At 41.2% G+C, this 15,798-nt stretch overlaps 1 protein-coding gene across 6 annotated transcripts in view; it reads right to left on the reverse strand.

Moving 5' to 3' along the window:
* Nucleotides 1-2,494: 2,494 nt before the first annotated feature.
* The window catches only part of LOC126998039 (forkhead box protein K1-like), a 50,642-nt gene continuing 37,338 nt past the window's right edge, over nt 2,495-15,798 (reverse strand). The window contains exons 3-13 of one of the 6 annotated variants that reach the window (XR_007752606.1): nt 12,167-12,303; nt 10,967-11,118; nt 10,447-10,593; nt 9,940-10,133; nt 9,325-9,524; nt 8,098-8,166; nt 7,302-7,506; nt 6,331-6,345; nt 5,946-6,217; nt 5,435-5,571; nt 2,495-3,254 (exon numbers count right to left, since the gene is read on the reverse strand). Coding sequence is in view for 5 of the 6 variants with exons in the window: in XM_050859339.1 (XP_050715296.1) it covers nt 5,947-6,217; nt 6,331-6,345; nt 7,302-7,506; nt 8,098-8,166; nt 9,325-9,524; nt 9,940-10,133; nt 10,447-10,593; nt 10,967-11,118; nt 12,167-12,303 (1,390 nt within the window). In the remaining variant the exon portion in view is untranslated. Of the gene's footprint in view, nt 6,218-6,330; nt 6,346-7,301; nt 7,507-8,097; nt 8,167-9,324; nt 9,525-9,939; nt 10,134-10,446; nt 10,594-10,966; nt 11,119-12,166; nt 12,304-15,798 lie in introns of all 6 variants that reach the window. The other 5 variants (XM_050859340.1, XM_050859339.1, XM_050859336.1 and 2 more) reach the window with 5 other exon arrangements.

Here is a 15,798-nt window from a genome sequence, read left to right on the forward strand (position 1 = left end):
ATTAGATGTAGATGAAGAAAAATTTCAAAATTTCTACAGGATGAGTAAACCTGCGTTCCAAGATCTCCTAGAACTAGTCGGCCCTCAAATACAAAAGAAGGATACAAACTGCAGGATGGCATTGAGAGAGGATGAAAAACTTATAATAACTTTGAGGTAAGAGAAATTCAATTAGATTTGCAACTAGTGAATCTTCTGAAATGGAGAGACAGAGGACACGATAAATCACAGAGCACGCAGTCACAGACCGTCTTCTACCAAATATCACACGCAACTGGGTCGCATGAAACCATTTTGGTACGTTGCAAGCGACTTCAGTTGCTCGGTTGTATACAACTTTAGTTTCAAGCAACTCAATGTGCGCGTTTCTATGTATTTGTATTGAATGGTTGCATGCAACTTAAATCACACGTTGCATGCAACTGGTTTCAAGCAACCAGTTGCGTCAGTGTGCGGGCCGCCTTAGAGGGGAGACTAAGGAGCACACAAAGAGGAATGAAGAAAAAAATGCTGTGTATAACATGGAGACAGGAAGTGAAAATAATCTATTGAGGAACAATTATTGGTGGTTGAAAATATTTTTTTGATGATTCGGAGATCCTTTTACAAGACTCTTTAACACCTTCGAGATGTCAAAGCGGAGTTTCCATACAAACTTTCCTGCTGTGGATGGTCCTGAGAAACAGTTGGGAAGCATTTGAGAATAAAATTTTGTTTCCCATCCCGGATAAAAAACAAGAGTAACTTTTGAGAGCATCCGCGCGCTTATGTGCGGGTGTGGGTGTGTCTGTGGATATATGTTTATGTGAGCATATATATATATATATATATATATATATATATATATATATATATATATATATATATATATATATATATATATATATATATATATATATATATATATATATATATATATATATATATATATATATATATATATATATATATATATATATATATATATATATATATATATATATATATATATATATATATATATATATATATATATATATATATATATATATATATATATATATATATATATATATATATATATATATATATATATATATATATATATATATATATATATATATATATATATATATATATATATATATATATATATATATATATATATATATATATATATATATAGAATATATATATATATATATATATATATATATATATATAAATATATATATATATATATATATATATATAGATAGACACACACACACACACATTAGCTAGATATTGAGCAAATGAATCCAATAAAATTCCTAATCCTTTTCCCTCGAGGAGGTGTGGATTTGCCTTTTATCATCACATCCCATGAAGTCATCTAACTCAGGTGTGGCCCCCAGCCTCTCTCTCTCTCTCTTTCTCATCCATATTTAAATTAAATTTGACTGGAATATAAAAAATAGCTTATACTTTACCATCAGACACACTAATGTTGAAAATCACACACGCACACGAACGTGCACACACACACACACACACACACACACACACACACACTCATTCACATGAACACACACACACACACACACTCACTCATTCACATGAACACACACACACACACACACACTCACTCATTCACATGAACGCACACACACACACACACACACATAGATCGACGCTAAAGAGTACTTGTTCATGTCGGGAGGGTACCTGCGTGCGATTACAAGTCCAACTCTTGATCAGGCCGTGGTGAATTACACACACATACACATTCTCTCAATTTTTCTCAATTATTTCCTGAATGCATCCTAGTTGTTTCTCAACTACTTTCCAAAACACTTGGGAAACGTCTGGGATACATTGTTTTCATACATAGATTTCTGGTGTGGACGGGCCTTAACACGCAAGGGTCCACCTGCCATTTATATTTATATTTCACACCCATGAAAAATTCATTTTCACATTGGGAGTATGAACCAGCAATTAGAGTTTGTTAGTCCAGTGAAGCCGATCTTTTTAAAATGATAAACATTCTTTCATTCAAGCATTACTACATAGGCCAGGAAGTAAATATCAATTATAATTATCCTTTACATTTTTACTTCCATGTCCCCATCAATGTTTGTATGAGTGATGGTTCGCCTGCTCCACTTGGCAATCTTTTATCTTCTTACTTGCTCCCAAAATTTGGATCCAAACACTGCCTTGTACCCCAAACAGGTTCAAGATGATGATACTTCACTATGTTGCATAATCAAGATGAATGAACTGCTGCCTCGCCAACAGATCCTGACAGTCGCTGGGTGAAGAAGAATAGAGCACACGATCAGGGACCCCACCCCTGGGCGACGCTGTCGTGGCTCCTGCTGAGGGTGGCGCGCCGAGGCACCACATACTACACATCACACTGGTCGTGTCGCTCAGACACACACTGTGTTGCGCCCAGACTCCTGCTGTCCTGATCACAAGTGATTCCTTCAGTAATTACCAATACTTTGTTACAGTGAAACCACAAATGCTCAGTTAATAGGTTTATTTTCACTCTGCTTCTATTAGTTGTACATACGAATCACTATGATATCAAGGCAGGGTAGAGTCTGTGGGTGGTGGCTGGGGAGGGCAGGACAATGACCCCTGAATGTCAGGAGTGTAGGGGATGGGGGAAAGCCTTCACTTAAGTTGAATCTTGAGAGACCTTTCATCCAAGTTCCTGGACGACTAGCTTTCAACTAATTTGTGGGCAGATCCTCATTAAATACTCATGTTACTTGATGAACTTGATTTCAACACAGATTTACATAAAATGTGTAAGTGCCTCAATGAGATTATGTTCTACACTTATTCAGCTTATGTCTAACATACAATACAAAGAAGTTTGTACCTCATGAAATTCACCAAATAACTTGAATATTTGTCTAAAGACTACCCATCATCTTAAATTTAACTATTTTAATCCTTCAGATTACCCAATTCACTATTATACAAGAACAATGACTGTCGCAAGTCCTTCTCCCAAGGGTAAGCTTGGCACCACAGCCTCGTTATCTAGCCTGCCTGCCTGCCTCATGGGTAAAAATAAAATGCTATTAACAAGTAGAAAATAATGCCTACAGACATCTGAATGTATTACCAACAGGTTAAAGCATCATCAACAGCAAGAAGGTATTATGTCTTAGGCTGAAAGGAAGTCTCTGCTGGGCCAGGCACGACGCGGCCAGATGACACGGCTCCATCCACTTCTTGCAGCAGCTGGATTGCACATTTACCATCCAGCAACACTGGGAAGTATATTGCCTTGTCAAAAGACGGCATAACATAAAAAAATTAAAGCACACATAACCAAACACACCTTATTTCCTCAAAACATTTAGGATGCCACTGCTGTAGAAACTTTCTAAACAAAGAATCTCTTGAAAACTTGAACAAGACCTTATCACATTCTCTTAAGAAGCAATACAAAATTGGCGAGCAAATGGGGAACTGCAGTACTTGGCTACACTTGGTAAGTGACGTATCAAAAGCGTGAAGCAATACAGATATTGGGTCTGATGAGCAATAAATAAAGGTGGTTTACAGGGAATGGAAAAAAAAAAAAAAAGTGTGTTTCACAATTATTTTGTCACAGGACAAAGATGGTACAAACTACTATACTAACTCCTATCACAGAAAAAAAATATGGAGTGTTTCAAGAAAATATTTTGTCTTAGAAGAATGTTAAATGATACAACTTTTTAAATGAAAATTATTGGCAAATTAAAACATGAATATGAAATTTTGAAGTCAAGGGAGGCTGCCCCAAGGCACTTCCCTGATTGCAAGCAATGTAGCTTTACTCAACAATAACAAAAATACAAATAAAATAAAACTCCTTTTATTAGAAAAAAAAATAATCATAAAAATCTAAGGAACCATTTATTCACCATATATTTTATCTTTCAGACTCCACTTGCTCTGAAGGTCATGTAAACACAAGTGCATAACTACATCCTGTGGCAGTTGGTTCTGGTACCCAAGCAACACTGAGTCACCAAAGATGCAAGTCGTTTGGGACATCTGACAGGAGGAATACAGACTTATTACCGATGACAAAGGAGGAAATTAACCTGTACAACAAACACACCTGGCTGCTCCGCCGGGAGAGAAACCCACCGTATAAAATGAAACAAAGGTCGATAGTGGCAGTAGTTTGGCAATATTGAAATTACGTTGTGTGTGCAATCATGATTCCTGAGTGCAGCCTGTGATACTACAGGGCAAGTCATGACCTCTGGGGTGCGAACATCAGCTGGTGTTGCATGCAGCCGGTCAAGGACTGTCACGCAAGCTAATGCCAACTGCCACAGTCAAAACATGGGTACCAGGAGGTATATTTACATAAACTGTTTTGTCTCACTATAACCTGCCTCAACTAGTGTTTTGGCAGCAGTAAATTTCTGTTAACAACTCAATAACTATTTCCTGTAACATCTTAAGAATGAACAATTTGTATTTCAAGATGACAAAAGATTTACATTTATGGTTTCCCCACAGACAGGTGCTAACATTTTGATGAAATGTGTAACTTGTGAAAACCTAGTTTTACATTTGTTCTGGTATATACAAAAAGAAAAAGAAAAAAAGGTAAAGGAAGTGTTCCTCATAATACTTCTCTAATGTGACACTGTTCTCCTTTGGGAGAAAATAGCATAATAATCATTTACACCCTTTTATAGCCTCTCAAACACTGAAGAAAAATATGGGAGTTCCGACTTAGACTACACTAATTATCTTTAGTACAAAGTCCTCAAGGAGACAAGTCCCCTGGCTCAGGAGCAGCCCCAGACACTGTTCTGTACATATATGGCAGGGTTTCTCCACTCCCACACTTCACACATACAATAAAAATAAATAAATAAAAATACAAAAGCTTGTTTCATATTAATTTTGGAACAATTAATTTTTTGTGTGGCCATTTCACAATTCCTCTTCAAAACTGAAAACCCTTATTCATGAAATTAAACCACTGCACTAATTAGTACAAACAACTAGGCATCCACTTTTTCCACTTCACTGTCTCATATTTGGTAGAAGCCACATGGCCAAACTTATAAAAAATCATATTTGATAGGAAAATGTTCTATTTCTTGCCATTTACATATCATACACTAAACAGTTCAAATAATTTAATCGAAAAGTAAGCTGTTCTCAAGATGAAGATTAAGCCGCTGTCAAGATGAAGAAAAGCCGTTTTACGTAATATGCAAGCAACATCTTTTTCAAGTGTAGATGTTCTTTTCACCAGAACTTAAAAAGCACTTGGAGAAAACATTCTTTAAACACACTCATCTACTACCTCAGGGTAACTAATCATCATCGAAGTGTCATTCAGACAAGTAACATTTTGCACAAGTCGCCTCTGAAGCAACCTCCATAATCTCATCAGGTACATGACATTAGTCTCTCGGTGTGACGCACTTACACCTAGGCACAGCTGATCCTTGGAGAGATGCTGTGTCCCAGCACACACCGCTGTGGATGTGCTGACACAGCTTGTCTTACTGATGTTCACTGTTGGCCTCGGGCCGCTCTGCCTGCTGTTGTGGCAGGCAGCAGGCACTGCAATAGTAGTATCTCCACTGCACAAGTCTGTAGTCTTGCATTCTAAACTTAAATGTACTACAAACTTGTAACCAATTATTCTTGTTGTGTACTCCCTGAAGTAACATCTCAGAAGCCATCTTTAACAATAATTGGACAATTCATTTACTATACAAGATGTACCACTTCTTTAGTGAAAGCTTGGGGTATCTCACAGCTTCAAGAGTACATTCTTGTTGCCTTCAACCTGAGAACCACCTGCTTGACTTAGTATATAGATTACTACTTGCTTTGTTGGCTTGGGAACTGACTTCCACTGCTTGATGACCACTAGCTAGCTGGCCACAAGACACCTGTCATGGGCTAGAAGGGAAGGAGGGCTGGGGACTTACATTACTCATCCTCATAGGGGGGTCCATCGCCCTCCATCCTGGGTCGCTTGGTGAGGGGTTCCTGCTGGGGGGCCGCCATCACCACCCCCTCTGCCTCCACCACCTCCTCCACGTACTCGGCGGCCTGGGGTGCGGCCGTCACGGTGCCCACCATCAGCGTGCTGGTGCCTGTACTACTCCTCACGTTATTGCTGCTGCCGGCACTGGTGAGGGAGGTTCCGCTCGGTGCACTCACACGCTTCACCTCGCCGTTCACCGTCACGTAGCCGCCGCTGGGGGAGAGACACGGTAAGTGCTGACTCCATCTGTCTGCTTCTGCAGCAGCATCACTATTCCACTTTACAATTTACAGACTGGATACGCAAATAACACTCAAAAGACTAACCTAAATTTATACTTTCTTGAAAGACGAGGCCAGGATTGTCCCAAGAAAGAGAAGCCAGAGATGATGAAAAAAGTTAATTCAATATGATCCTAGCATAGCCAGGCATTAATCAACTTGATGGGCAGGAAGTATGTGTGTGTGTGTAGGCAGGTCATGTTGCCCCCACAGGCACACTTCCTGAGGAGACTAAGACACTACCATGTCATCAGGTACACTACATCATTAAGCCACTAAACACCTGCTTGAAACAAAGGGAAAGGGTTCAGCATCATGTACACATGTGGATATATTACATTACAGATCCTCTCCATGTTTCTTCCTGTTTGTCTGTATCAGCTAACTCCCTACAACCTCAGCTCTTACAAGCTCCCCACTACCAAAAGCATGTTGGAAAGACTATGTATATAAATCCCTGAGTGTCCCTCCATAAGGTAAGCTGCTAACTATCATGATTAATATTTACATCACTTGACAACCTACACTTAAATCATATAAATGACAAGTGAGTTCTCAGCATCAATATTTGAATATTACCAACAATGGAATTAAGGATATGTTAATTGAAAGTGATTATGAAGATTACATGGATACAAATTATATACAAGCTCAAAGCAGAGCCATATAAAAATTACAGCAGCCATAAAAAAATAAGAAATGTATCCCAGTGAACTTCATGTAGGCTGATAGCAGTGTTTCAAAGCAAAGCAGTATACCAACCATGTACACATAATCCCACCACCAGTTACACCTTAATAAATCATCAGAAAGCAAACATTAACTCGACCAGTTGACTCTGTTCCTATTCCTTTGCTGTAAGCCAGGCAAGTTCCCATTAAAGGGGAGAAAGTGAGGAATCATGCTTACATCAGCCTCAGGAGAGGAAGCCACTGAAGAGCAAAACAGGCCTACCTACTCCTGCTGTTCCCCAAAGCTAACCAACATCTGACAGCACAGGCTGCAGGGAGACTTACCCGTACTTGGTGAGGTGTGTGGGCAAGATAACCTGAGTGTGGGTGAAGGAGGAGGGGTCAGAAGCCTGGACAATGACCTGACCCTGGGTGAAGGAGGTGGACTCTGTTCCATGCCCACTGGTGGTCAGCTGGATCTGCTTCAGCTCACCGGTCTTGCCTGACCCGGCACCACTAGGACCTCCAGCAGTAGCTATCAGGTACTTGCCTGGAGAAGACACTAATTAATGTCAGTGAGAATTACAGATTCCTGAGACACAGCTAAATCAACAATTTGCATCTCCCAAAGTAAACTATCTGTATTATCCACCAGCTAACCCAGTTTTCAAGTTATGATAAAAGCATTATTATATGAAAACTTATTCATTATAATCTAATGTCACTGCTATAATCCAATAACTACTGAATTAAATATGAAATTCAATTACCACCAACTCAAAATAACTTTATTTTGCTACGATCTTTAACTCATCTCTACATTCACCAATTTTATGATTTATACAGGAGCCATTTTGCTTACATTCAAAGAATTAAGTCAGGCTTTGCTGCTACATATTGCATTATAGTCCATTAATGAAAACTTAAGCACTAAGGTAATAAAATCATTCTTAAATAAGCAAGCTAAATGTCACACTTGATTTCTTCCTCTTGCAAAGGCTAGAACTCAACAATCCAAACAAGTATACTGCCCATTTACCAGTGGAATGATGGAGGACATGAGAGCCTGAGTGGCAAGAAAAAACTCACTGAGTCCACACAAAACTCAGGCAGACCACAGGAGTAGCCTAACACATCTCACCTTGTAAGGCAGACATGAGCTGCTGGGAGTTCTGAACACTCACTCCGCTTGTACCTATTAATGTGGCACCTGAAACACACAGTCAGGAGGGGCTCAGTGCTGTAGCAACAGATTAACACAAAACATATGTGATGCAAAAGCAATAACCTATGACCATGAAAGCAAACATCTAGAGCCCTCAGGTATATACAGTGGCTGAGGGAACAGTGCAATGATGGCTTGAGTCTGGATACAACAGGACACTACAAAATGACACGGTCCAATCCACTGGTTATAGTACAAGGATATAAGCAGGCTGTAAAACTGACAGCATAGGGTAAGTGTGGAGTAGGACTGTGCAAAGCTGCAAAATGAGCACAAGTGGGCAAACAGTACTTTTAAAGTAATGGCGGCAGCAACAGCGGTGCTGGCCAAAAACAGTATGGGCAACAGCAATAGTGTCATGAATCTTGAAAATGACTGGTGGTAATGATAGTGGTAATTTTTTTTCCATCAACTGTTTAAGTCTTTCCTTAAAATGAGGCAGTTTCACAGGATGCACAAAAGACAAGTAATAATGTGAGGGCAATATTGGCTGCTATCCATTCTCTTATAGATGTTCAACCATTGCCATATTTTTATATTAATTGCTTATATTATGCCTTCTCCTTTTGTTGCTTTCTCACACACACACACACACACACACACACACACACACACACACACACACACACACACACACACACACAAAAAAAAAAAAAAAAAAAAAAGGGTTTCTGAACTATGAGAAAACAACTTATTCTTTCTCTTTCATAATAGAAGGCAGAAGTATGATGCTGTTTAGCCACTTGCTGATCATGGGTCAAGGCCAGCAGAGTTCACTGTTGCTACTGAGCACTTTCTAAAATTTGTGCATTTTTACCAAAAAGTACCAATTATCACTACCACAAAGGAAATTTCTAAAAAAGTACCAGCGGAACCACTAGCAGTACTGCCCACCTTTAGAAAATAAAGATACCAACTGCTCTTTAAGGAGCAGGAGGAGGGTGTGAAGTGAGAGGAAATAAACTATTATCCAGAGGCACTAAAAGGGCAGGAGTGTGGTGTGGATGTAAAATTGTGAAATAAAAGTAAGACAGGTATCCACTCAGGTCCCATGGAGGATCAGTAGTCTGTGTTTACCTCAAACTCTTTCCAGGATAGTGAGAGGACTGTATAAGGATAGCGTATACGTGTGTGTGTGCATACCTTGTTGATGTGGGTGAGGTGGGGAGGGAGGCGCGCTGGTGGTGTTGACGTCATACTGTGCAGCCGTGTTGAGGGGGTTGAGGGGCGAGGCGGTGGCTGAGTCCACGTACTCTGGCACTGGGGATCCCTCTCGAGACAGTGACTCTGGCGTGACCAACCCACTCATGCCAATGTGTGAGGGGGAGGCAGGAGCAGATCTGCTGTTCAACCAGGAGAGTTCAACAATCAGCCCAGCAAGATTCTGGTCATGAGGATTCCTTATCCCAAATAATTACCTGCCTCTACTGGTACTGTCAGGTTACTACCTTGATTATGTAATATGAAATATATAAAAAAAGGGAAATGATAAATATATTTGTGCCACATTGCCATAAGTGGAATATCATATCTTATGTGTTTTTTTGTGAGTGTATGAAATACCTGCCCCAAACAACAGGTAAATGCCTAAATTTGAGCATTATACAATTAGTTTGATGAAATGCAACATTTAGGGATACTAGTCATGTTTCAATAATAATTAGATCATATAAATATTAATTGAATAAATGGTTAACTCCAGTTAACATGTGGCCTAACAACTGGAGGACTCACACACTTCATGAAGTATAAACAAACCTATTTGAGAGGTGTGTGAAGGGGGTCTTGAAGATTGGCACCCCCCGCTGCCGCCTCCGCTTGAAGGCCTGGTCCACTAATTTGCTTTCAGAGGCTGGGTCAATCTTCCAGAAGCTGCCCTTGCCTGGCTCTTCCTGTGACCGCGGCACTTTTACAAAGTACCGGTTTAGGGACAAGTTGTGTCGGATGGAGTTCTGTCAGTAAAACAAGGAAGCAGTTGAAAACAGTGCACACATGGTAACTAGTCTTTTACATTATGGAGCTACTTGTGTGCTTACTATGGGAGAAGAGCTGAAACTGAGGGACTGAATTATGCATGAGTTTCTAAGAAAGTGTAAAAAGAATAATCATTGCAAACATTCTTTTCAAAGATGATTAAAAACAATCTAAATAACTGAATGTAGAATGATCTTATGATCTTTATTAATTTATGCAGAGGCTCTTATGATGAATACGTTAGAAAGTTAGTCTATGGTGGAAGTAAATATTATCTATACATCTCCATACCTGCCAGCCCTTGTCAGCAGTGCGATAGTAGGGGTAGTGTTTGGTAATGTAGGAGTATATTCCACTGAGGGTGAGCTGCTTGTCTAGTGCTGAGGAAATAGCCTGGACGATGAGCTGGGCATAGGAGTAGGGTGGCTTGGAGTCATCCTGGGGGGCATAAAGACAAGACAGGGAATGACATGGTATATAAAAATCAGGTGGAGAGGATGGAAAAATTTGTATTAAATAACTAAAAAGTATTTAAAGTTTTTGCAAATAAAATTCCATTCATCAGTGATAATCCAGAAACTTCAAATTCAAAAGGTTAATTGAAACATGCTTCCATTTTAAATAAGACTGAGTGAAAGGGGATTGCTCTCGAAAATAGATAAGTTGATATCCAAATGCTCCTTAGTCTAATGAGAGCAAAAGATATAGAGCTGCAGTACCATTGAGAAAGCTTGAAACATCAAACAGTTCACTACTAAATGAGACACATGTACCAGGTCTCCCATCAAGTTACTGGGCACCAGGGGCATACCTTTGATCCGGGAGGACTGTGGGGTTGGTCTGGGGGCTGTGGGGAGGTGAAGTACCCATCGTCAGCTATGGATGCCTGAATGCCATTGTGGTACTGTTGGTTGGACGCGCCAAGGCTGATCTGGCTTTCCTCATGGGTTGTTGACACAGTAACTGGTGGAAAGAGAGTAGTTTGAAAGATTAGATGACCCAAGGCCAAAACAATGTCAGGTATGCGAGTTAATTTTATGAGTGATACTTTTCTCATCAAGATGTGGTGAACAAGACAAACTAATGACCTGAGGGATTAAGGTGAGGTGGTCTTAAATGAAACTGCAAAATAAGTTTGGAATATAACAATTGTTCTCTATTCAGCAATGATTGGTATGCAAGAGTGGTAAGAGAAGCGTAAACACAGAGAAAAAGATTCCCTAGTATACTCCTGAGAATATACTTGATAAAATCAGCTGATGAAAGAATAAATATATGAATAATAACAACTGTAATGAGATAAACATAATCAGTAAGTATAATACGACCTTCGTGTGTGAAGTTGATTAAGGAGAGCATAAAACATGGCATATGAGACAAACCTGACAAAAGAGGATTGACCTGCAAGCTCTGAGGATGAGTCTACTAAGATAGCACTCACCTGTAGCATATAGGACACACTATTCCTTACCCTATCTCTCAGTCCTTGGAAGCAAAGGCTCTGACATGGAGCTCAAGAACAGAATGAAGGCAATTCATAAAGATATTTGAATACTTGAGGACTTTCTAGCATTTATTCCTTGGCTTGGCACAAAAGGGTGTGGCTCTCTCATATCTGCACAAGAGGCATGCTTAGGGCAGCCTTACATATACAACAATACACATACACACTGCAGGGCATCTGTTGAATAATACAATCAAGATGTATGCATGACAACACTGGAGACACAATGAGGGGACGAAAGGTGGCTGAGGGGATGGCAGGAGAACAAAGGGGGAACGAGAGGGATGGGAAGTGGCAAGAAGTGGGTGAGGGAATAGAAGAGGGAACAGAAGAGGATTAAAGGGATGGAAAGTGGCAGATGGGTGAAGGAGTGGATAGGAGAAGAGGAAATGGAAGGGATGGGAGATGGCAGGAGGCAGGTGAGAGGATGGGAGAGGAAACAGGAGAGATGAAAAGGATGAAAGTTGGCAAAAGGTGGATGAAGGGAAGGTGGAGAGGGAACCTTACCTGTGTTGGCGATGACCCCTTTGTCTTCCATGGCATCATACGCAGCCTGGACAAGGTTTTCTGCATTGAGCCCTTTCTTCATGCCCCCCAGGCCCCCGTGGCCCCCCCGGGGAGACGTAGGGCAGCTGTTGGCAGCACTGTAACAAAAGACATCTGTTACCAACCCTGACCTCCTCCAGCCTTCACCTGAAGAATAAAATGGATGAACAGAATGTGAATCTGTTTTGCCACCTGCACGGAGTTTAGATGCATTGTGTTTTGTTGAAGTGTACTGACTAACTCTTGTGTTTTGTTGAGGTGCCCAGCCTTACTTTTGTGTTTTGTTGAGGTGCCCTTTTTGTGTTTTGTTGAAGTGTCCAAACTTACTGTTGTATTTTGCGTTTTTTTTTTTTTTTTTTTTTTTGGGGGGGGGGTCTCAGATATGAAGAAATGCTAATGACACACATTGACAAGTCTAAACTGGATCCTCAAGCCAATGAAATTGTGTAAGGTCAATTTTCTTTCACTTTAAATGTTTGACGACTTCTCAGAATATTTCAATATACCCAAGATTTTAACATGTTCTTACTATTTGCTTATTTTTCATCATACTCATTTCTAACTAACACCCTTGAAGAGATATACATAAAACCATCAGTCACATTACACAATCACCTTCCCCCCTCTTCTTGCCAGTAGTCCCCTCTTTCTGCTCAAACCCACTGTTGTCTGACACTTTATAAAATTTTAATCTTGTCTTGCCTCAGCGTCGTAGCTCAGGCACACAGCACAGACTACTAACACCGCGCCCCTCCCCAAACACCGCCCGGGTGATGTCAGGCTGGATGGAAGAGTACCAAGGTGAAAATAGGAGACACGCAGCTTTTCCTATTAAATACCTCTTCAATAACGACGGTAGCGGTATGCTTATCACAATGGTGCGGCAAATCATATTAACCATTCATTATCACCAACTTTGTAGTAAAGCAATGCCTTTCCCCTTCAGAACATACTTGATACTTCAGATTTCAATAACGATGGTAGTGCTACGCTTATCAAATTGATGTGGCACGAACGATGTAGAAAAAAAAATGCATTACCCCTTCAGAGCATACATACACACCGTCCTAAACTTTTCCTGCGCTTATTACAATGGAGCTGTGTCGAATCATATTAACCATGTAATATGAACGATGTAAGAAAAATACATCTCCCCTTGAGAGCATAGACAGCGAGGGTCCGACACATTCATGTATTCTCACGCACACATGAACAAGGGGGCGGGGCTGAGGGGGTGGGTGGGTCGGTGGGGGTCACTTTTTACAGGCAGTCCAGCGGCGGGCCAGGCACGGTGACGGGCCACTTCCGCCGCCCAGGGAATGAATGAACGCCATCCCGGCACTGGGTCATCATTTCCGGTTCGTGAGATACGTACAGAATATGAAAACCCTTACGAAGTCGAGCTGGGAGGGATGCTGGGCCCGACACACGCCACCACCACTACCACCACCACCATGTCCGCTGTCATCACCACCGCCGCCTCACGCCTTGCTATCACATTATCACCAGAATGTCGCCTGATATGTCATCGCCATGGCAACCAGGGAAGGGGTGGCGGCACGCTGGGACAATGCTACCGCCGGGGGCTGGACGCTTATCACTGGTTCATCGGGAAAAAGAGCATCACACCACACCACGGCGCTGCCAAGGACGGGGGAATAATAGTAATAATAATAATAATAATAATAATAATGATAATAATAATAATAAAACGAACTGTGGTAACGCTATCAAAATTATGTTACAGGTCCTGTTTACTTGGTGGCTTTCGTTTATTAACACACACGGGAGTAATAAAAACAATAGCTACAATAATAATAGGTGGTAATATAACCTAAATTAGGTCACGATGTCTACCTTGGGTCCCTCTTTTAATACTGAAGTGATTTTCGTTGGTAACACACACACACACACACACACACACACACACACACACACACACACACACACACACACACACATACGGCCCCATAACCGTGACCTGCACACCACCGCTCGCCTATTCATAATTATCAGCGGCCATCAGACAAGGGAGTGTGGCGTGGGGGGGCGGTAATGGTGGTGGGTGGAATGTAGTTTGCGTGGTGCTGCTGCTGCCCACACAAACCTCTCTCTCTCTCTCTCTCTCTCTCTCTCTCTCTCCACGCCGCGCACCACACACGCATAATGACCGAATAAATTAAGTATAATGCCCACTGCTGCCCCTAATTACTGACTATGTCTTTATCAAGGGATGGGAAAATGTGTAAGAATAGTAGTGCCCTTGTCCTTATCTCGGAGCTTAAATCTTATCTCCTACGATCTAATTTGAGCTGCCACGCACATCTCACACACACGACAATGATGACAGAGAACAAAAGGAAAACTAAATGAAAATATAGACAGTAATTGATAACCCTAGTGTAAAATATGGTGTTATGAATGGGCCTATGCAGTTTATGTAGTATTTTTTTTTTCACCCACAATTGTAGAGAATGTTTGTGAATCGAAGTTTTGAATCTGGAACTCTCTCTCTCTCTCTCTCCAACCGTCCTCTGCACTGCAAGACTCAAACCCACCCACCCACCACCAACCGCTTGCCTGCCTGCTCTCACCACGGTAACCTCGCGGCCGCCCACCGAAGTCGTGCAAAACAGATCAATACTGTTAAATGATAAGGAGGAGCAAGAGCAGGAGACATAGGCAGGGAGGTGGCGGCGGGAGAGGGAGGTAAATGAAAGCAAAACATCTCCATAACTTGTGATAGTGGTGGTGGTGGTAGTAGTAGTAGTAGTAGTAGTAGTAGTAGTAGTAGTGGTAGTGGTGGTGGTGGTGGTAGTTTAGCGTACTTATTTGACAGAAATGTAAGAAGAGGAAGGGTGAGAAAAGGGGGAAGAGGAGAAATGGAAGAAGGAGGAAGAGGAGGAGGAGACTGCGTGAAGACTTCTGTAACAAACAACATGCTCTTGGGAAAGGCCAGGGACATTCTCTCTCTCTCTCTCTCTCTCTCTCTCTCTCTCTCTCTCTCTCTCTCTCTCTCTCAGAGAGAGAGAGAGAGAGAGAGAGAGAGAGAGAGAGAGAGAGAGAGAGAGAGTGAAGGTAAGTCCAGCAAGTCCTGTTTACTGATTACAGGTGTACGTGTCCTTACCTGCGCTACGTGAAGGCGAGAAGATGCATGAAAGAAGAAGGAAAGTGAAGGGTAGTGTAGGAGAAATAAATGGAGGGAAGAAGATAGGTGGAGCTGGGATTCGTGAAGGAGAGGATGCATAGAGGAGAAAGAGCGAAAAAGAGAGGGATACGGGAAATGGAAGGAAGATGATAAGAGCTGGGATGGAGAAGGTCACAGTAAGATAAAACGAAAAGAAAGAAGGGAATGGAAAAGTAAAAGGGAAGCAAGTATTACGGTAAGACTGGGGTAAGAAAGAGAGATAGGATAAGAGGGGAAATGGGGAAAAGAAGGCATGTCCCGGGGAAGCCGGCCAAAAATAATATGAAGACGAAAAGAAAGAAGAAAATCAGAGTATGAGGGAAGCAGGGATTTATCAACCTAAGATGGGGAAAATAAAAGGAAAGAAATAAAATAGGAAAATGGAAGGACAATGATGCAAGAATGG

This window comes from Eriocheir sinensis, chromosome 13, assembly GCF_024679095.1.
Source record: "Eriocheir sinensis breed Jianghai 21 chromosome 13, ASM2467909v1, whole genome shotgun sequence".
Lineage (NCBI taxonomy): Eukaryota > Metazoa > Arthropoda > Malacostraca > Decapoda > Varunidae > Eriocheir > Eriocheir sinensis.